Source organism: Fukomys damarensis, unplaced genomic scaffold, assembly GCF_012274545.1.
Source record: "Fukomys damarensis isolate Sample0158 unplaced genomic scaffold, DMR_v1.0_HiC HiC_scaffold_9, whole genome shotgun sequence".
Taxonomy (NCBI): domain Eukaryota; kingdom Metazoa; phylum Chordata; class Mammalia; order Rodentia; family Bathyergidae; genus Fukomys; species Fukomys damarensis.
The window spans coordinates 44,388,140-44,410,419 of NW_022900921.1; the positions used below are offsets into that span (position 1 = coordinate 44,388,140).

At 47.0% G+C, this 22,280-nt stretch overlaps 2 protein-coding genes and 1 pseudogene across 2 annotated transcripts in view; 1 reads left to right on the forward strand and 2 right to left on the reverse strand.

The window, feature by feature from the left end:
* Positions 1-463: 463 nt before the first annotated feature.
* Positions 464-4,968, forward strand: Rpl31 (ribosomal protein L31). Its single transcript, XM_010637127.3, has 5 exons — positions 464-561; positions 883-989; positions 3,261-3,386; positions 4,418-4,530; positions 4,911-4,968. The coding sequence occupies exons 2-5, from the start codon at positions 883-885 to the stop codon at positions 4,940-4,942; spliced, it is 378 nt and encodes a 125-aa protein (XP_010635429.1). The 5' UTR covers positions 464-561; the 3' UTR covers positions 4,943-4,968.
* Positions 4,969-5,347: 379 nt separating this feature from the next.
* Positions 5,348-22,280, reverse strand: part of Tbc1d8 (TBC1 domain family member 8) — an 86,583-nt gene continuing 69,650 nt past the window's right edge. The window contains exons 11-20 of the mRNA XM_010637126.1: positions 21,588-21,705; positions 16,512-16,797; positions 15,686-15,815; positions 15,384-15,482; positions 14,713-14,781; positions 12,982-13,222; positions 12,497-12,562; positions 8,634-8,723; positions 8,171-8,268; positions 5,348-6,333 (exon numbers count right to left, since the gene is read on the reverse strand). Coding sequence (XP_010635428.1) covers positions 5,890-6,333; positions 8,171-8,268; positions 8,634-8,723; positions 12,497-12,562; positions 12,982-13,222; positions 14,713-14,781; positions 15,384-15,482; positions 15,686-15,815; positions 16,512-16,797; positions 21,588-21,705 — 1,641 coding nt within the window. The 3' untranslated portion in view covers positions 5,348-5,889. The remainder of the gene's footprint in view (positions 6,334-8,170; positions 8,269-8,633; positions 8,724-12,496; positions 12,563-12,981; positions 13,223-14,712; positions 14,782-15,383; positions 15,483-15,685; positions 15,816-16,511; positions 16,798-21,587; positions 21,706-22,280) is intronic.
* Positions 18,208-21,167, reverse strand: LOC104871285 (annotated as a pseudogene).

Below are 22,280 nucleotides of genomic sequence, written 5' to 3' on the forward strand. Positions count from 1 at the left end.
CCTTTGCTGAAGCCAGTGTTAGCAGGTTAGAGGGGACGTTCCTGGGTCTGGGCTTTTTCCCTTTCAGTGAAGCCCCCCGGCATCAGGCGGGCCTTTTCAGACTGGGAAAGTAGAGCTTCTAGGCCCGCCAGCCAGGCCCAGCGGAGACTGCAGATCGAATGCTTGAATGGGAAAACAAACAGCGTCTTCTCCCACGGGTCCTTCTCCCACCCAGTTATGGGATGGATTTTGGTTTTTCTAGGACAGACTGGGGAAAAACCCCCTGACCGCTTTCTTCCCGGAGCTACACCAAAGGCTACAGCAGTGCGGTACGAGAAAAGCGCGCCTACACTAGCACGTTCCGACCGCGCAGCCGCAGCCCGCCCAGGCCCCGCCCCCTGAAGCCGTCAGCTTCTCCTCGGGCATGACTCGTGACGTCATAGCTCACCGCGCCCCTTCTCTAGCCGCGCCTCCTCTGCTCCCCGAGCCCCGCCTCTAAGTGACCCGGAAGTTTTACTTGTGACCGCGGCTTTCCCTCCCACAATCCCTCGCGCTCTTCCTTTCCAACTTGGGCCCGGCAGAGTAAGTGTGGTTGGAAGGTTGAGATTTCGGGAATCCAGCTCCATCCTCTCCCGGGAGTGTACTGGCTGGCACAATAGGGTGTCGCCCGAGCTGACCCAGGAGCTCTGCTTACCAGGGAGTTAGGAAACCGCCCTGAATTAAAGAGTTCCCGGAGCCTGGGAGGGAAGGTGGCCGGGCTTCTGGAAACCGGGGCCACAGGGCTTTCCGCATCGGAATGACGGCTTGGTCATACGCAAACCTGAGCCGCTGGGCCTGCTCTGCAGCTGGCAGCATTTGTCCAAGCCGGAAATGAGCTTCTCAGCCTCCTTGTTTCCTATTTAGATGGCTCCCGCAAAGAAGGGTGGCGAAAAGAAGAAGGGCCGTTCTGCCATCAACGAGGTGGTGACCCGAGAATATACCATCAACATTCACAAGCGCATCCATGGAGTGTGAGTATCCTGCAGTCGGCCACGGGCTCGCGAACTCACCTCACGTGTGGTTTACTCTTGGGACAGCCTAATTGTTGAGGAGAGGTCTAGAAGTTACATGGCTTCAGAATCTCAGTTGTATGCATCCTGTTTAAGGAGTTGCGGGATTTGAAGTGTACCAGAGGTTTACGATTGGACATGTGATTGAGTAAAATTTGTGAGTCGATTTTGAAAAACTTGAATTCCATTGGGTCACTCCGATCACTGCTTTCGTTTTTAAAAACCTGGACAGTCTAAAAAGTAGTAGATATGAGGGAAAGCAAACTTTTAATACCTCTGGACATCAGGGAAGTTAGCCGGCTAAGAAGGTATCCTGTCCAGCGTTCTCTGTTCCCTGTTCCCTGACCCCTGCAGAGACGGACTGATGTTGGAAATAAAAATGCTAGAGACACAAAAGTGTTTCTGCAGTTACAGCGCAGTGCTTGCTGATAGACCGTCGCTGGTGAATGCATGGTTTCTGTATGTAGATCTTGGACTTGGTAAACTTTTCCCCTTTTTTTACACATAGTATTTACTGGTAGAATTTTTTATGTGATGTTACTTTAAAGAAATATTTTGTTCGGTCTGTAATGAGTAGAGCAGGATTTCTTGGATTTATTTGGGCAGTCTTTTGGGAGACAGTTCGCCAGAGATAACGTGTGGCAACCTTTGAATTGGGTTTGGCATAGTAGGCAGGTAACCCTGTCAAGCAAGGAACATTATGTACAATGTCTTTTGTGGGGGTCTGAATTGGTTCTGGATCGAAAAATCAGGTATCTTGTGTGTTTATACAAACATTAACCATATTATTTGGAGCTTAGCAGGTACCTAGCAACCCTAGCCACTGCTTTGTAAATGCCGCAGGGAACTAAAGACCTTAATCTCTAGTTAGTAGTAGAAAGAGGGAACAAGTGCTTAGAGTATAAATAAAATAGTGGCAGAAAGGAAGCCATAGGGTGAAAGGTAGTGTGCTGTTAAAAGGCCACAGCTGTACTTGGTGATAGCAGGGAGTCTTAAAGATTTAAACATCCAACTGCTACTTGACATCTTTGCTTGAGTGAGCAAACTATAAACTAAGTGGTCCAACCCCAATTCCTGTTGTCTTTGTTATGCGGCGTATTCCTCTCGTGCTCTTCCTGTTTTTCTGGTACTGGAGATCGAACTCAGGACCTTGTGCTTGACAGGCAGGCACAGCCCCACTGAGCTAAATACCCAGCCCCAACTTTCCTATGTTTTTCACTGGCAGTTCACGTCCTGTGATTGTACCATCGGAATACGTCCAGTCTGTCCAATTGCAATCTTGTCCAGATGTCCTTCGCCTGACATGGTGCACTCTGGTTCTCTGTTGACTTCCTGTAAACCAGGGTGTTTGCCATTATCACATTAGCTGGCCCACTTGCATTCTTTATCATGAGTAGCTGCTTTTGTTTTATCTGTACTTCTTCCCTTTGTGCCTGACAGGTTTTCTCAGATTGGCTGACTTTGTTGCCTTCAGACCTTGATCCCCTTAGCCCCTGTATTGAAACTTCCATCCCTTTCTCTAACACTCTCCTATCTCTTTCCTTTTGGATCTTCCTGTAGTACTTGATACCAACTCATGTACTCGGTGGGTCACTTGCATAACCTATGTGAAGAACAGGGATTTCCCTATTTTGCTGACTCCTGTTATTTCTAGATGCTTAATGGTGTGAGTTTGTCTGGGCTCTAGAAATAGGAGGCTGGGAGAGTAGTGCTTAACCTTTTATTTTCAGCCTGTGTAATGTTCTGTGTGTTTTGTATTTCTTAGTTAAATGAAACCATAAACTCTGGGTGCATCTGCATCCTCGTTGTAGTGAAAGGGTTACTGAAACTAAGCTGTGCTTCTGAACACATTAATGAACGCACTCGGACCCTGACAGTGTCTCAGGCGCACCTAGAGCCCCTTAGTTCATGTCCTTATACTTCCTTACTATGAGGAATCTACCCACATTTCAGGCTATGCTGTATAAGCACGGCTAGTTGATAGTATTGCATGATGTGTTATAATAGCATGCTGTCTTGTAATTTGATCCCAGGACATTGTACTTACTTAAGTGAAAATGAATTCGACAACTTATATGGAGTATTAATGCTAGCTGTTGGCATTTGCACACTGGAGGAAAAAAAAAGATTGTTCTTGCCTAGTTTGTATTTTATGAAAACAAGGTGTACTCTGTTTTATATAATTCTGTGCGCTTTGCTTTTTTTTTTTTTTTGCTTGTGTTTGGATCTTAGGGGCTTTAAGAAGCGTGCCCCTCGGGCACTTAAGGAGATCCGGAAATTTGCCATGAAGGAGATGGGGACTCCAGATGTGCGCATTGATACCAGGCTCAACAAAGCTGTCTGGGCCAAAGGAATAAGGTAGGTGCTGAAGTTATCTGTAAGAAAGTGACCTTACGGTGACACCAGCTTGTCCAGCTCCAGGAAGGGATCAGTTAGATAGCTTGGTTACTGTGTGTGGAGGTATGAAGAAAATCCTGTGGCAGTGATTTGGTGTCTGCTGGTGGGCCCTGCAACAGGGCTGTAAACTGAGGCCTGGAGGGTATGAGCTGGTGAGCAGCACTGCACAGAGTACAGGCTCATGTAGTAGAATAAGTGCTCAGAAGGGAAGCAGAGGCTGAGCCCTGGGTTGGAATCATCTAGATTAGATGGGAAGCCTCCCCTTGGAAGCTGTACTTCCCTCCCCCTCCCAGTGGGATCAAATTCAGGACCATGTGCTTGTCAGGCAGGCGCAGTGCCACTGAGCTACATCCCAGGCCATAAGCCCTAGTTCTTAACCTGGGGCAGTTAGTTTGGGGGTGGGTGTTGCAGGCCAAGACACTCAGGTCCTGTGGGCCAATATTGAGGGGTGTAGGAGGACAGGTGGACAGAGCACTGTGATGCCTTCCATGAGATGAGAGGGGAAGGGAAGGCCTAGGTTACAGGAAGGAATATTAGGTGTCTAGGGCAACACCTGGCTTGTCAAGGAAGTGGGGGAGATCAGTGGTACTGCTGAAGGGTTGAGTGAGATGAGATGGACAGTGGCAAAATTTCATTTAAACACAGCTCAGAAAACCTCTCAGAACAAGATTTCCCGACTGTAGGCGTGCTTAAGTGGTTGAGTGTCAGTTATAGCTGCTTTAACACATACTGTCAGGCATCCTGGGGTGACAGCATTTAATGTCTACCCGGGTAAATTTTCCAGGGGCAGATAAGTGACTAGCTGACTGGATTTGAGGTGTGTGTGTGTGTGTGTGTTTGGTTTTTTAATATAGGTCTCACTGTAGTTCGGGTTGGCCTTGAACTTGGAGTAATCCTCCTGCCTCGGCCTCAAGTGCTGGGATTACAAGTGATCCACGCCTGCAGTTGGCGGCCAGTTACTAAAAGGAGACATTGATTTACGTTTTCACTAGGAATGTCCCATATCGTATCCGTGTTCGGTTGTCCAGAAAACGTAATGAGGATGAAGATTCACCAAACAAGCTCTATACTTTGGTAACTTACGTCCCAGTTACCACATTCAAAAGTAAGTTTCACTCATTCCACAAGAGCTTTTTAACATGGGAGGAAAATGTCACCATTTGTGTGTTTGTGCACAGCACTGGGGGTTGACCTAGTGCACTTTTGAGACAAGTCTCACTAAATTCCCTGAGATGTTGCTGATTTGGGATCCTCAGCCCCCCGGAGTGCTGAGATTACAGGTGTACACCACCAACCTCAGCAGTGTTACACCTATTTCACATTGTCTTAGTGTGGAAAAATGTAAAAGATTTCAGAAGTAGTTTGGGTTGTAAAATGTTTACAGGGGAATGCAATTGTCTAAATCTTTCTACAAAAGATAATTGAGGTGTTCACATAGGATATGTGTGTGAGTGGGAACTGACTGGCTGTTGCTTCTCTTTGCAGATCTCCAGACAGTGAATGTAGATGAGAATTAACTTTCAAATAAAGTTATAAAACTGCCTTTGTGCTTTGGTTTCTTGTTTCACTTGTGGCATGTTGTGCTATGTATGTATGTAAAAGTCATTCTCAGATTATCCAGAGTTTTCTCAATACTTTTGCTCCCCACCCCTTGGAGGGAGTTCACTCGGACAGGGCCTTAGGTTTTTCCAGGTGGCTCTTGACTGGAGAGCCACTGTTGTGAGGAAAGTAGAAGTGCAACTTAATGACACTTATTTGAATGCTGCCATAAAAGGTCCCCAAAAGCAACAAGAATGGAGGTGCATATAGGGAGACTCAACTTATCTCTTCACGTCTCACATCAAACAGCTGGTACCATAGGCAACATAAGGTAAAGGGACTGAGTCAATACAAAAAAAATTTTTTTTATTAAAAAACGTGGAGGTCAACATTGAAAGCATAGTTTGGACACATTTTTGGAAGGACATATCCAAAGTGAATATAACTAAAGGTATTAAAATGGTTTCAATTACCAGCATTGAAACAAAATTAGTGCAAAAACAGCCAAAAACAATTGCACGGATAATGGCTCTGAAGATCTTAAAAGTGAAGATTATTCTTGACCTTTCTCATCATTGTAAGTGAAAAATAAGAGCTTGGGGCTTTTCTTGGCCCTCAGTTTGTTTGATGTCTGAGTCTGTGTTCTATCATGATACCAGCATCACAGCAGAAACACCCATTGCAGCAAAACTGCTAGAAGTAAAATCACAAGTCAGTGTCAAGTTGATAAGATACCTGTACCACTGCCTGTCCAACTGATGATTCTCCTAAAAGAATAATTAGAAATAACCATCTTCCCAGCCAGCATTCAGGTGGTTTATCCAGCTACCCAGCTTCCAACGTGGGCATAAAGCCAGGCTTCGGGTCTGAAGGCAGCCCACCTGCCGTGGCAGACTGCAGTATGTACTACGGTGAACTCCCACCTCTATGCATTACCCAGCTTGAGTTCAGGTTGCAAGTGGCGGCTCATTTCAAGATTGTTGAGGTTGTATTGATTGATCTTGGCATTTTCAAGTTTGGGTTTAATGTCCAGTGGCTTTTCAAAAAAGTTCACTAAGGACTGTTCAGTAAGGAGTGATGCTAAAATGTGCTCCAGGGAGACCGTCCAGACCCCTTCCACCACCTCAGGAAATGGCTGGGCGTCCTGGACAGGCTTGCCAGGGTCTACAAAGATGGAGTCCTGGTCAGGAGAGGGAGCAGGGGCCTGCAGCTCCTCTGAACATTCCTGGGAGCTGCTGCCCCGCTGGCCCACCTCCCCAATCTGCAGCAGCAGTGTGGTGACAGTGGCGATGGCTTGGTACAGCTCATTTTCTTCTGGGTCTTCATGGAACATGCTGTACAGAGTCTTACAGAACTGGATAAACTCTCTCTGGAATTAGAAAAGAAAGTCCAATATAGCACTGTAGCCAGGATGGAAGTAATGGATTTTTCAGATGTGACACTTTGGAAAAGTATGTAACTATTTTTGAAAAAGAAGGTACTCTCTGCTCTTCACTCTGCAAACTGCCTCCAGGAGCTTCTACACATGCTCCAAAGTGTGCTGTCTGTGGGTGGTAACCGTTAATAAAGGTAGGCAGCCCCATGGCGCATGAGCCCAGTCATCCTGCAGAAATGTCTCCAAAGAATCAACAGCTATACAGACCTAAAATAGGCTAGAGTTTCTAACAAAAAAATGTTAAACTGCTGAAAAGATTAGTAAAACTGGCATGTTTATCTTGTAGCAGGACCTAAAAGCTGGAAAACTAATTCCAATAGTGACTGTCTACAGAATGTTAGTGACAAAGCCTGACCTTTCAGGGAAGTTTCTATGTAACGTTGGGTCTGAGTACAAGTGACAAAATCACCATGGTCCTTTAGGGGCTCGGCAGGCTCAGCCTATTTGTGGAGGGACACTGGTGTGACAGCAGTAGCAGCTAGTGAGGAACTTGGTCCTGTGCAGACACATTTCACAGACAACAATGGAGCAAAGCAGAATCTACACCACTGGGCCCAGAGGACCTGTGTGACCTGCTTAGGCTTGTTAAGCCTAAGCAAATAGATGGGGAAGTAGACATGAAACCAATGAAAAACTTCAGTCCTGAAAAAATTCATCTGTCAGGGATCGGAAGTACAACTAATCAGAAAAATGGGGATAAACATACATTTCCCAATTATCAAGTGTTCTCTTAACTCTGATTCCAAATTATTTGGCAGCATTTGGGGTGGGGAGAAACCTTAGTACCAATAGCTGCTGGTTGATAACATGTCTCATACATCTACGGAGTAGAGTGAAAATCTGAAAGCAACCCCCGCATACACAAACCAGCATTTCTTAGACCTGCTACAAAATACCAGTCCTACACAATGTTTTGGGGTCAAAACAGACTTAGGATTAGAGATGTGGCTCAGTGGCAGAGCACTTGCCTAGCTTGCAATTCCAGGCCCCTCCAAAAAGAAAAAGACAAACATTGCATGCTAAATTCCAATCAAAGGCTCCCAGCACACAGCAACACAATGACTTTTAAGTCCCATGGTAAAGGATCTTTTTATTTTTTCTTTTTGACACAGGGCGTAGTTCAGGGTGGCCTTGAACTCTCTATACAGCCCAGGCTGGCCTCAAACTTGGAGCAATCCTCTCGCCTCAGTCTCCCAAGTGCTGGGGGATTGCGGGCATGCACCACCAAGCCCATCTGGGACATTCTTAACTGTAAGCCTACACATCTCAAACATTGGTTGAGACCCTTATTTAATAAAAAAAAAAAAAAAAAAAAAAAAAACACCAAAATATGGCACCTATGTAGCATAAAACTTTTCTGGAAGACGCTGCAAGATTATGTACTGTGTATCATGCAATCAGTGGTTCTTGACAGAGAACACTCGTTTCTCTGAAGAAAATGCTGTACCCACAGTGGCCCCAAAAGTTTCTAACACCCACAGGTTAAGTCATAGCCTGGACAAGAGAACTTGACAAACCTCTTAAAGGTGTGAAGAGTGTGGCAACCTAGTGTTTTGAAGAGTTTGAATATCTGACTTGACCACACTTTAATCTCCATTTAGTCAACACAATGCACAGCTCCCCAAAGGTACAAGATCCTGGACTCCGAAGGTAAAAGATCTCAAAGGTATTAGGCTTTGGAAGTAAAGGGGCCAGAGCTCAAATATCAAATTAATGACTGGACAAAGTTACTAGCCAAACAGTTGGCCTCTTCATAGAAGAAAATTCATACCTGGCTCATTTTGGGCAGCTCTTTCTCGGTTTTGTCTTTTTCTTTTGCTAGATCTCTAATCATCTGCTTCAGCTGCTTCCGGTAATCAACTGTATCACCTGGAAACAAAGGAAAATAATAGTTGAAATTTGGTGAAAGCAAAAAGGAGTACTGACTGGAGACAGTAAGGGGATGAGGAATTCCACTAAGCAAATCACACATAAAACTGCAACGCAGGGATTCCAATAGGGAGTTTTACAACTGACCACGAGTCCCCATCCACATAGCTGGGGGAAACAGTAAAGGAGAGGAGGGAACCCAGTGGCGGTGAGGGGCAGTCACAGCAACACTTCTTTCAGGTTTCTGCCTGAAATAGTGGGCTCTGGTAATTTGCAAGAGGGAAGAAGGCCAGGCAGCTACAGGAGTGGGAGGACCTGGGGAGCCCGTGGTGCTACAGCAGGCAGATAACAAGAGAGGTACGTGCCATTGGGCTTCCCAAAGACCAGCGGCCTGGACGTCGACAACAGAGGATTCTTCAGTGGTGACTGGCTGTCGCGATCATTTTCAGTGAGTGCTTGGAAGGAAGAAGATTTAAGTTGAACACATTCTGTCTTACCAAAACTGACAAGAGTAATTTAGCTTTTTAGGCTATATTTTCTTTAGGCAAGGAAGAACTGGAGGCTCAGTCAGCTGCTTCCAATCTGTAGGCTACAGACTCTTTGCAGGCTCAGGAAGCCAAGTGTACACCAAGCCCTGTCCAGATGCACAAAGTAAAAAACATGTCTCACATCCCAGATGTATGTGGCACTACTCTAACTAATAACATGCAGATTCATAAATGGATGTTGCAATGAGCATGGTGGCAAACACCTGTAATCCAGCACTCAGGAGCCTGAGACAGGATCACAGTGAGTTCGAGGACACCCTGGGCTACCTAATTTGTGCAAGGCTAGCCTGTTCTCCATAAGCAAGACCCTGTCTCACAAAAGGGGGGGAAAAATGACATTCTGAGTTGGCCTAGAGAGATGCACATTGTCGATCCCCCTTCTATAAAAGACATGCAGGGGCCAGGGATTTAGCTCAGTGGTTCTGCTGGCTGCCTCGCAAGCACGAGGTCCCAAGTTCGATCCCCAGTAGCAACATAAATAAATAAAGATCTGCATACATATATGTAAGAAGCTCTAAAGTGAACAGGCTAGATCCCTGGATGGAAGAATGGTTGATAATTAAACCAACTTTCTGTCCTGAACACAGTTATATTTGTATAAAAACTGAAAATAGCCTTACTGAATCTAAAGCAGCATCTTACTAAGAGTTTTCTTGAAGCATACTGAAAATAAATTGACATCAGAACCCTCATCCATTGCTGGTAGAAGAGTGAAATGGTCCTGCCACTTTGGAAAACAGTCTGACAGTGCCTCAAAATGTTAAACGCAGAGATGCCATTTGCCCCAGAACTGCCTCTCCTAGGTGTCTACCAGAGAAAGCCTGAGCTCAGATTTCATACAACACCTTGGAAATGAACGTTCATAATAGCAAAAGGCAATACCAGAACAAGCCAAATGTCTATGAGATGATGAAGAAACAAACTGGCACAGACACAGAGTGTTGCTTGGTGTGATGTGTGCCACAAGGCATTGTGCTAAGTGAAAGAAGCCAGACACGTAATAGCAAATATGTGTCAGTTTCATTTACATGAAATGTACACAGCAGACAAATCCATAGCAATAGGTTTCCTAAGGTTAGGGAAAATAGATGGACTGAGGGCAACAGCTAAAGGACAGGATATTTATTTTCAGGTGACGAAAAGTTTCATAGATTACGGTGCTTCTCGAACAACTCAATATATGAGAAACCACTGAATGTATTACACTGAATGGGTGACTTGAATGGTATATAAATTACAGTTCAATAAAGCTGCTACAAAATAACAGGGCTTGATGAGGAAAGTTCTTCATCTTAAAAGACTGAAATTTGCTAGTGAGCCCTGAGAATAAATCAAAGGCAAAATTCAGTTATGTTGAGCCAGGTGTGGTAATGCACACCTGAAATCCCAGCACTCCGGAGGCTAAGGCAGGAGGATCTATATGTGAGTTGGAGGCCAGCCTAGGCTACACAGTGAGTTCAAGTCTGGTTTAAACTACATAGCAAGACCCTGTCTCAAAAAACCAAAAAAGGCAACAAAGTCAGTTGCGATTCAAGAAGTTTCCACAAGATGGCACCAAAACTCTGAAAAACTCCCAAGAGGTTCACAGGTTTCTGGAGGAGGGAGGGTTATTTTTCTTTCTTTTTTTTTTCTTTTGATGCCTAGGCTTTTGGATGTTGTTGTTGTTGTTGTTGTTGCTGCTGTTGTTGTTTTGATAAAACAACTTTATTAAATCAAGACTGTACATACTACACAATTTAGTCTTAAAATTTAATATCCAACAGACCCCAGCACATTGACAGAGTTGTTTGTAACCACAACCAAACTTATGTCATTTTTCCCATCCCTTTTTTTTTTTCTCCTGCAACAATTAAGTCACTATTGCCCCCAACTGCCTAAAATAAACTATGAAGTGGCACCAGTGAGAATCCACTCAAACTGAATGGGAGGAAAATGATAAACCCTGAATGGCCCATCAGGCTAGAACACCAAAGAGTTCGATGTCCAAAAAAAGAAGTGAGTACACAAGCTGCCAAAAAAATGTTCTAATGGAAAAGCGACATGCATGACTGTGATGGGCTACAGAGAAGAGAGCAGTCAATGCTGGGGGTGCGTAAGCTACCAACAGAGACGAGTTCACAAAGCTGGTCCCAAAGCACAGCTTCCAGATCTCTGCCACCAAGGCACTCCCAGGAAACCACACCCCTCAATTCGGTGACCCAACTCCCTCTGGACAGCAGCTGTTCTTGGTAATGTAGAAGACCTTAGAGAGAAAGCTCGCTTTCCGCCTGCAGACCAGAGTAGCTTGAGTTTTCCCTGAATCAGCATCTGAATGTTTTTGCCTGTGGAGGACCCATCCCAGGGCCTCACACACTCAAGGCAAACGCTCTACTGCTGAGCTGCGCCCCCTGCCGCATCCTTCACAGTGGGGCCAGAGCTGTTTGGCAAACACAGTAACTCACTCCTTGAGCCCCGGCACTCGTAGAAGGGACTGGTGAAGTGCGGCATCATGACAGCCCTGTTCCCAGTACACGACCAACAGACTCGGACCCACCCCCAGATTTCCATTTCTGCATATGCATCAGTGGCTGTAAAAGCCAGCAGGGGCTTGGGCCCTGGAAACTTCCCGGGCTCTTGTTGCGGGGGTTCTATCAGGGGCCCAGCTCTGGGGCAGACAGCCTGTGGGATATCTCACTTACCCCATTAAAGGTCCAAGGAACACTTAATTAAGAGTACTGTGTTTTTCTTCCTGTCAATGTCAAGTTTGTTGTTTGCTTTTTCAGTTTTTTGAGACAAGTTCTCACCAAGCAGTTCAGGCTGGCCTTGAACTCTCAATTCTACTGCCTCAGCCTCCTGAGTGCTGGGATTGCAGGCATGCAATACCAGGCCCAGCTCGATGTCAAATTTTACCTCATAGCTTTCAAAACTACTTCCTTTTTCCTGGTTACCACTGCATGAACTTGAAGGAAACACATGCTAGAAAATGATGTTCCAAAAACAGTAGCCAGCCAGGCATGGTGGTGCACACCTGTAATCCCAGCACCCAGGAGGCTGAGGCAGGAAGATCACCAAGAGTTTGAGGCCAGCCTGGGTTGCATAGTGAGTTCAAGGTCACCTGAACTACATAGCAAGACCCTGAACCCTGTCTCAAAAAACAAAGAAACAGGGCTGGGGATGTTGCTCAGTGGTGCCACACCTTCCTGGCAAGCACAAGGTCCTGAGTTCAATCCCCATACCACAAAAAAAAAAAGAAAGAAAGAAAAAACTCCAGCAGCCTATAACCATCTGCCCAGCCTACCAGCATCTTGCTCCCCAGCATATCCCACAAGCCCAGCTCTCAACGCAGGGGCCAGCCATCAGCTAGGGGCCCCTATCTGCACTGTGACACACACTCAGTTGGGCAGCTCCTGCTCCAGCCATGTAGCACAGCACAGTTCTTACAGTGTGTGAACTGCAGCCCCAAAACAGAAATGTTGGTGCCCCAAGACTAACTGAAATTGGGGTGGGGTTGCTAGGTACGAGGGACCAAACTTAGGACCTTGCACTTGTGAGGCAGGCACAGTGCCACTGAGCTAAATCCCAGGCCTGATTCTAAGGCATCTAAGTTAAATTTAGAAAGAAAAGAACTTCAGGGTGATGCACAGAGCTGCCTATGTGCTGAAGCAGGGCACAGGCGGCTACTCTAGCTCGGACTTGCTTACCTGGAGGGATATGAAGCCTGTACAACAGTTTGATTTTCTCATTCATTTCTCCATTGTACATAATATCTGCAAAAAAGAGACACTGGTTACCAGCTACTCCCACTGTCACAATGCAGACTCACTGAAGAGAACTGAGTAAGGTCAACGCCTGTCCCCTCCCGTGCCCCCAGGTCCACACCACGTTAGAGATGCACGGGTCAAGGGTGCTGGCTGGGTGGCTGAGTTACATGGTAACCTCATGAGTGCAGTTGGGCCGTGATCTTGGCAAAGATTTTAATTTTAGGGACATGGCCACATGCCCAAGGCCACATGCTGGAGGCCAAGGAGAACAAATCAGGAGGCTCCTAAGGGGGAGCCAAACCTCCTCCCCACCTTCATATGTAGGCCTGAGAGGAGTGAAGTGTGAAGTCCCAGCACTGTGTCAGGCCTGTCACCAGTGCGCCACAATGCTCTCTCCAGACACCCAAGGCAGGAGGCTCTCGTACCCAGGCAGCTCGTGAATGCCCGGAACTCCAGGAGCTGGTCCACATTGTCATCCAGCAGCCGGAATGTCCTCTCCGCCAGGATCTCCGTGTGAGCCCCGCAGGTCCAGGGCGAGAGCAGCAGGAAGAGGCGAGTGAACTGCCGGGCGTCAATGCGGTATTGCTCAGCATAGGGCCTGCTGGGGTCGTGTCGCAGGGCCACAGGTCCAGGCTGCGCCCAGTAGCAGCTCAGCATGTGTTCCCGCTGCAAATGGGAGGGGAGAGAGCTGGGACGCTGGGCAGCACCAGGGGCCCACGGAAAGGCCAAAGCCACCATGGCCCAGCTTCGCCTCCCAAAGTGCTGCTCATTCAATAAGCAACATTGGAAGGAGAACCAGACGACGAACGTTCCAGTCTCACCACCTGACCGGACATGTAAGCGCTTCCCTTCTCCTGCTCCACAAAAATATGGAATTTGGGGTTTTCCACACAGGGTGGCGGGTGAGGCAGCTAGCCTTAAACTCACTTTGTAGCCCAGGCTGGTTTCAAACTTGAAGCGTACGTACCTCATGCCTCAGCCTCTCAAGTGCTGAGATTAGAGGACCACGCCATAGCGCATGGCTTGGGAATTTTAATTTTTTGTATTAAAGCTTTTCCTCGTGGTAAATATATGTAACACAAAATTCACCATCTTACCCAGCGTTAAATGTACAGTTTTAATTATGAAGATAATTTGTATTCTGCTCCTTTCATTAAAATGTACTGTAAATCAGAAAGAAGCGGAGAGATCTACAGGATACAAAAAGAACTAGCAGCCTGACTACCTGGCAGAGAGGAAATGCGCAAGGACCCAAAGGTAGAAGCAAGACTTTTACTTCTTACTTTTTATACTTTCTGAATTTTAAATCACATCCATATATGATAAACACAAAAAAAAAAAAATTTTTAAAAAAAAAAAAAAAAAAAAAAAAAAAAAAAAAAAGGCAAGTTGAACTCTTGAGAATAAATGAAATTAAACCAACCAAAACTGGCCTTGTCACTGAGGCTGGGCAAGCCCACACACACACACACACACACACACACACACACACCCAATGCCACACCGAGGGACCGGGGCGGTCATCTCAGCTCACCACAGCCGCCAAGGCTGGGACAGAAACGGTGGGAGGTGCTACAGTATGCGAGCCGAAACGCCATTTGGCATTTGGGTGTCTTGCTCAATACAGTCACGCTCTTTAAGTGGCCACTGCAGGATGGTGAGGAGTATCCCAAGAACTTTCAAGTGTAACAACGCGGTAATAAACCTGGATGGCTTTTTGAGACAGGGTCTCCCCACGTAATGCAGGCTGGCCTTGAACCCCTGTAATGCAGGCTGGGCTCAAACTCTTGCCTCAGCACCGAAGGGCAACACATGACCTAGCTACACAGCAGCTGCAAAGCACAAAAAAGCACACAGCCCTGTGTGGGTCATGGGGTGGATGTACGCAGACTTAAGAAGTACCCCGTGACGGTGCAGTAGGGCCACTGTCTCCTGTCCTGGAAACCAGGACCCTATACTGCTCAGCCAGCAACAGCCTGGATGGGGACATCCAGGCTCCTCCTTCCTGATGCCAGGCTGAGGGCTGCCACCGTTAAATCTGGCAAGGAGGCTCTGGGCGGAAGTGAGCAGGGGCACTGGCCCAGCCTTAGACCCTGGGAACCCCCCATAGGTGCCTTGACTGAGCCAGCACCATTCCAGCTTCCTAGCACGCATACCTTGAATAAGTCATAGAGTTCCTCCAGGTCCTCAGGAGAAATTGAGACCTCGGGAATGACCACACGGAGCTTAAGGAAGGAACAACAGGGATGGAGTGAATTCAAGGCCAGCGGACACAAGCCAGAGCCGCTTATACAATGGCTGCCTGGTCCTGGGGCAGCATCTGCTCCTTTCTGACCCAGAGATGGCTCTATAGCAGCTGCCCAGCTGTTCCATCCTCTTCACCCAGGACCTCAGGACAGAGGCTCAAAGCTCCACCTTCAGGGAAGATGCTCTGAACGAAACTCTGCTTCCTGTAGTCATATGCCCAAGCATCTCATACCGGTACCCTACCCAATCCGACATGGGAGGGAGGGGTCACCCCCATTTAAAAGTAGGGAAACTGAGGCTCCCCAAAACCCATGTTGCTTTTATACTACATCACCCCTATTCAGTTTTTAGTTTGATTTAAAAAAAAAAACAAAGCTGGCATTCGTAAGCCACCGGACCACACGGGCCCACTCCCCACCACTGGGGGGGGGCCTCTGCTCACCACGTTCTGCCTCGTGGTATCCTCGTGCCCCTGGAGGACCCGGATCCGGTGCTTGCAGCGCAGGTGCTCTATCTCATTCGTAAGCCACCGGACCACACGGGCCCACTCCCCACCACTGGGGGGGGGGCCTCTGCTCACCACGTTCTGCCTCGTGGTATCCTCATGCCCCTGGAGGACCCGGATCCGGTGCTTGCAGCGCAGGTGCTCTATATGCTCCACAGACTGGTCCCCAAATTTCTGCAGGGACAGCAGGGACCCTTCCATCAGAGCCTCTGCTGCATCCACAGCAGACAGGAAGCAGCCCAGGCCCACCTGCAAGGCCCACCTCCCAAGGACATGTCCCATGGGAAAGGGGTTTCGAGGGTGGAAAGGCGAATTGAGGGGGGCAGGGAATTAGGGATGGGAAAGGGGTGGTGAGGCTGGGCCAGGAGCTCATGCACCTCATAGGAGTCCCGGATGAGGTCAGCAATGTCAGTCACAGGGTAGGGCTCCTGGTCATCAGAGAAAAAGGCATGGTGGCTGCCGATGGAGGGCCCTGGGCTGTCTTCATTCTTAATGTGATCTAGAAACCTGAGCACACCCAAGTTAAAGCCAAGTCCCCCTCACTGAGCCACACAACACCCACTGCCCTTGGGGTACTGGATGTGCTAGCTCGCATTCAAACATAGCATCTGGGAGGTGAGGCAGCCACTGCTGCAGGGAGGCCCTGCCAAAGCCAGGCTTGTCCAGCTGGGTTCTGTGCAGGAGCCCGGGCTTCTACTGTCCAGGGAAGTCAGTGTAAATTCTGTACCACAAGCTCCTGTCATGCTTTGATGGAAATCAACAGTGACCCAACATCTGCCCCCCATGGTGCCCGGGCAGCCAGGTCCCAGGGCTCAGCCTGCAATGACCCCTCTCTCACTGGAGTTCAACAACCCCAAGCATACAAGGTCTGAGACCCCAGTGAGCTGTGATGCCTTCATCCCTGTTCACAGCCACTCTGACTCTACAGGATGCACAGTTTAGCACTTACAGGAAGGAACTGCCCTTCCTGTACTCTCACTTGGTGGACAGGGTGAGGGAGGATGGCACTCTTCACCCCACACTGGTGGCAGTTGCCACATGGCAGTCTGGCTCTCGGGCGACCACAGCGTAACAGGTGGCAGAGCAGAAGACAAAGCTTCACAGTGCTGGCACACCTGCTGGCACCACATCCTGTGGTCTTCCAGACTCAGCTGCCACCTACTTCATCCCCAGGAGCCACAGGAGCACAGAGCCGGGGCCCACCTGCTGAGGATCATCAAGGCCTGACCATCATCCTTGCTGCTGCACAGCTCCTCAGCAGTGGCTTCCAGCACAGCCAGCCCCAGCTGGAAGATGGCTTTGATCCCGTCGTAGAAGAAGCAGTCCATAACATTCACGGCACTCTCCAGGGGCATGATGCTGAGGAACAGGGTCAAGAACCACGAGAGTGAGACGGATGCCAGGGCCGAGAGGTCATTCATGTGCTCCGCCAGCTCCGGGAGGTGCTCCTTGATGAGCTCCTCAAAGACAGACTGGTCCACCTGAGCCCCTGCAAAAGGAAGGCCACAGAACTTTGGCAGGAAAGAATCACATGTGCTATAATGGCCTGAGATGAAAGCTACTCTGAGATGACCAGGTCAGTGAGAAAAGAACGTGAGTTCAGAAAAGGACTCATACTTAGTTCACTGATGTTTGACATTTTGACCGAGGTGATTCAATGGGTAAATGACAGTCTTTTCCAAAAACAGTGTTCAATCAGCTGAACATTAATATGGGGTGGAAGAGGGGCTGCTCAACCCTTACCTAACACCATACAAAAAATACATTCGAAATGGATCACAGGCCTACATGAAAAAGCTAATATTATAAAACTTCTGGAAGAAAATACAGGAATAAGGCCCCCAAAAATAATTAATTAATTAATTAAATGACTCCAAACAAAACTAAAAACTTGTTCTTCAAAAGACACCATTTAATTGGGCTGGGGATGTAGCTTAGTGGTTCCGCCACCTGCCTCACAAGTGCAAGGTCCCAAGTTCATACCAAAAAAACAAAAACAAAAAAACAAACAAGCAAAACAAAAGACACCATTTAATAAAATGAAAGTGCAAACTTCAAATTTGGAGGAAACACTTGCAGTATATCTCCCTGACATAAACCTTGTATCCAAAAAAAGGGAACTTAATCAGAAGGCACCAACAAATTTTATTTTTTTAATATTTAAGCTCAAGATCTGAGCACTCAAAAGAGATGATAAATAAATAGTCATTGGGCACAGAAATATGCTCAAAATTATAAGAGAAATGCCAATTAAAGCTACCATGACAGCTGGGCATGGTGGCATGCACCTGTTATCCCAGCACTTGGGAGGCTGAGGCAGGAGGATCACTATGAGTTTGAGACCAGCCTGGACTACATAGTGAGTTCCAGGTCAGTCTCAACTACATGGACAGACCCTGTCTCAAAAACCAAAAAACATATGTGAGAGAATGAAAAGATGAAAATAAAGTGTTTGTAGATGGGGAGGGGAGGAGGGGGTGAAGGGAGGGCAGAGGTAAGGGGAAAAAATGAGAATCAAGACTTGCCATGTAAAGGTACATGATCCCAACAATGAATGTAACTGTACTGTATCCCTAAATGTACCAATAAACTCAATAAAAAAAAAAAACAAACAAACAAACAAACAAAAGGTACCATGACGAACATTACTTCTAGCCCAGTATCCTGGCTAAAATTAAATAGACAGATAGATGATTCCCAAGGATTAGCAAGGACACAGAGCAACGAGGACATTCCCACACTGATGTAATGAGACAATAAATATATTATATTCATTTTGGAAGCCCCCTAGCAATTCTGCTGCTAGATAAGCACCCTATAAAATGACAATACATATCCACAGAAGACGTATGCATGAATGTCCTCTGCTACTTTATCATAGCCCTGAGCTGGAAGTAACTCAAATGCCCATAGAGAGGTAAATGGACAAGCGACCCACAGTGCCAACACAGTGACACAGAGGACCCAACCACTGGTACACCACCAACGTGGACGCCTGTCACAGGCATTATGCTGTGTGCCAGAAGTCGGACACAGAAGAGTTCATTCTCCATTTTTACATTTATAAGACATTTAAGGGTAGGCCAAATTCCTTTAAGGTGATAGAAGTCAGTCCCAAGGGTTCCCTGTGCAGGACAGGGCAGGAAGGAGCAACCTGAAGTGACACAGAGGTTTCACACTGTCTTGTGCCATGGCTACACACTATCACAAAAGTCCAGCTAATCGCTGCTGAGCACGAGCTGTCACACAGCAGCATTCACCAGCAAGTGGCCTTGACAACATGCCACCTAATGACACCAAAGTTCTGTTTACTCTTCGCTTCTCTGAACCTTACATTGCTTCCCACAAGACAAAGTGAGAAGGGAAGCAAGTCAGTCACTCAGGCAATGCAGGGAGCCAGGGATGACAGCCAGAGGGCACCTGCGTCGCACAGATAAGAAGCATCACCTCCTTCCCAGCCAGCCACACCCCCAGGCCTACCCCCTCCATCCCCCCACTCCTATTGGGCATCACAGCTTTTAATTCTCAGATCCAGTCTCCAAAAGCACCTTCTTCCTGCCTTGCCCCCTACATCCAATTAGCCGCCAAATTCTATCTCAAATTAGTTCTTTTGTTTCTGTTCCCACACTGCCACTATAATTTTAGTCCACCTCCACCTCTCATCTTACTAAGAAGTCCTGAAGAGCATCACCAAACCCAATTTTATTTTTAGATCGGTAGCTCTTTACTTTGGATTGTTATTAATCTGACTGTCACACAGAAAATCTTTAACTGGTATACAGAATAATTATTATTAAAATATACCAATTATATTCAGCAAATAATTTAAACAATAAATTGTTCTTAGGGAAGAATGAAATTCCTCATATTTTACCCATTTATCCAGTGTTCTTTCCCTTACAAAGCCAAGCAGCTGATCATGTACTAAGTCAAAGTCTCTTTTGGAAGCCGTTATTGTAGTACAATGACATCGTGCTGAACAGCTTCTTCTGAGTTATGTGATCTAACTTTCAAATATTCTGTGAGATCCTTTGCTGAATCTTGGCGATTCATTAAACAGTGACTGGCAAATTTCACACTTTCTAATCTCACATGAACATGAATGTCACTGAATCATCCAAGAAAACACTGACAAAGAGGGCGATTCCGTGTTGCCAAATCACAATCATTAGAGCCAAACAATTTACCTAGAAGTCGAACAACAGCTAATCTTTCTTCTCCATCATCGCTCTTCAGTTTGAATTCAAGCTGCGGCGTGGCAGAGAATAACAGATGAGGATGTATGGCAAAAAGTTCCTGAGTCAGATCAAATACATGTTCTGACAAATCACTTCCCAGCACCAGGACTTGATTGAAAACAATGGCAATGCAAAAGTCTGAACCGTCCTCTTTAAGAGGACTTTTGCAAGATTGAAAGACTGTTTATTTAAGTTCTTATGTGCAGGCATGAGGTCGGTAAGTAGGGAGTCCAACAATTCTTGAGTAATTCCATCACCTCCCGTGATGACAGAATCCATCAAGTCTAGCACCTGCAGTTGCACCTTCTTATTGTGGCTTTTGTTGATAACTGAGAGTCCTAAAAAGCTGAATAAAAAATTCATTGCAATCTTCCAATTCAAAGCAGATGTTATATGATTTAACCCAAGCTAAATTCTCTAATAATAAAAGTATCTATTCAACTGTGGTCTCTTTGTGTCTTCCAAACCTTTTAATTGTCTGGTATTAAACAAAAATATGCAGTTTTTCATAGGAAATATATGGAGCTTCTGGGACATAGATTTGAAATATATCAGCTAAACAACATGCTACAAGGAGATGCACATCTTTTTTAGGGTTCCTGAGGAAGAATTCAGAAGCAAGATACAAAGCTAGTGGGAAATATTGCTGTTTTTCATCTTCTGAGTATTGATCCATATCCGTGAAAGTTTTCACATCTTCAGTCGTTTGATCATTTCATCGGTGGTGATCTTGTCTGTGATCTCCTTTACTCCAGGAGGGTAAGCAATCTTCCCATCGGCTCTCACGATGCCACAGAGGGCAGTGGCAGGCTTGGGCTTCGCAGTGAAGTCCATCCTCTACCCACCTCTCCTCCCCATGCGGCGGAAGGTGCATCAGTGCCTGTCCGGACTCTGTCAGGCGCCTCCACAAGTCCGGCCGCCTGCCTGCCCCGGCCGGGCACACAAGCGACAAGAGAGCCATGAAACCCAATTTTTATATTATTTTTTCCACTACAAGGCTGCCAGACCATGGAGATTGTACACATCCAAACCACAACTATATGAAAGATGGAGGCTCTGAGGGCAGAACCGTGGGGCCGTGGGTCCCTGCCTAGGCTGCTTTCCCCCAAAGACTCACGTGTTAGGCTTAGAGTAAGTAAGTGGGGGAACCGCTGGGGGTCATCCCTTGACCGCTTGGTCGGTCTCAGGAGGAGGCTGCTGTGAAAGCAGCTTGGCCTGTGCTGTGACCCCTTGCCCTGACACACATCCTGCTCTGCATCCTCGGCCTCCATGGGGTCCTCACCAGAGAGGAGCCCATGCAAGTGCCCTGTCTGTGAACCTCCAACACTGTGGGCTAAACAATCCTTTTTCTTCATAGGTAGCCTACATCAGGTATTTGATTATAGTAACAAAAAGCTGGCCAACACAAGTCCAGGCGGCAACAAGTTTCTGTATGTAAGTGGGAGACTCACCAGCACCAGCCCACCACCGCCTCTCCTCCAGGGAACAGAGACTTCCCCAGCAGAAGCTCCTCAACCCGTGATGGTGCACTCTCTGTCGGCACACAAACCAAGTCACCATCTTGTTTTTTCTAAACCAAAACCTCAGCATTCAGGTTTAATTACAGTGGTAACACTTTGTGATAAATAAGAGGGTTTTGGGTTGCAGTTTGGGCACTCGGCATCTAAAAGGTTTGCCATCACTGTCCTAGGAGTCTGAGGGGAGGCCTGCTCCCTTTCCAGGCCACAGCACCTGTGCAAAACCAGGCAAAATCACATTCTGACTTATTTTCTGGGAATAAAGATTTTCCTTTCCTTTAAGTTCAACTATTCACCTATAATCATTTGTTTTTCATCCAAAATCTGTAGTGCCTCCAAAATCTGAGCTTAGGCAGGCTATTTCACTATATTGCTAGAGGTGCATGGAAAACAAAGTCAAGGGTCAAAGTGTGTTTGTGCAGACCAGCTGAGAGGTCAGTGTGGGTAGGACTGATGGTGACCCTCTTGCCCAGGCTCTGCTCCCTGGGTAGAGGCAACAGGGAGGCAGGAGGGAGGTAGTTTACCGATTACTCGGTGGTTGAAGTAATCAGGCAGCATCCGTTCACACACAGCGACCAGCAACCAGAAGGCCTCTTCCTCCTTGGCATACAGCAGCAGCACGGAGGTCAGGATGTTCATGGACTGAGTAGAGGGCACAGGAGAGGCAGTTACTGGCCAGCCGTGAGACGCTGAGAGACTTTAGAAACACACAAGCCCAAGGCAAGGGTACAGCTCAGAGAAAGTGTGCTTGCATAGCGTACATAAGGTCCTGGGTTCAAACTCCAGCCTCATAACACACACACACACACATGCGCGCGGGCGCGCGCGCACCCATGCACAAGCCACAAGAGTAACATTTTGCAGATGACAGACCCATGTGCCCCTACTATACTGACCCTGAGGAACAAACGACCCGCGTGTAACATGGTCATCACAGAAAACTCCAGGCTGAGCAACTGGCTGCCATTCAGTCCCTGGCTCCACTGGATAATGCTGGACCCAGCTGTTTGCTGCGGCCCAGGCACACACATCCACAGAGAACTGCATTCACCCACTGATTTCACTTATTCACAGGAAAATGAAGTTTGCAATCTTGGTTGGGTTTTGGGGTGGGGTTTAGTTTATTCCTCTGTATTCCGTTCTTCCTGACTGCATCTTCCAGCTCAGAAGGGCCCCAAGGTCTAGGTTCTATGAAGCCCATCCCATCTCAGCTGAGT

Bases quoted from the DNA above. Each gene is read 5' to 3' on its own strand.
- Rpl31 (XM_010637127.3), top strand. From the start codon at position 883: ATGGCTCCCGCAAAGAAGGGTGGCGAAAAGAAGAAGGGCCGTTCTGCC. The intron at 990-3,260 runs GTGAGTATCCTG...TTTGGATCTTAG, and splicing joins CACAAGCGCATCCATGGAGT to GGGCTTTAAGAAGCGTGCCC. The intron at 4,531-4,910 runs GTAAGTTTCACT...TTCTCTTTGCAG, and splicing joins CCCAGTTACCACATTCAAAA to ATCTCCAGACAGTGAATGTA.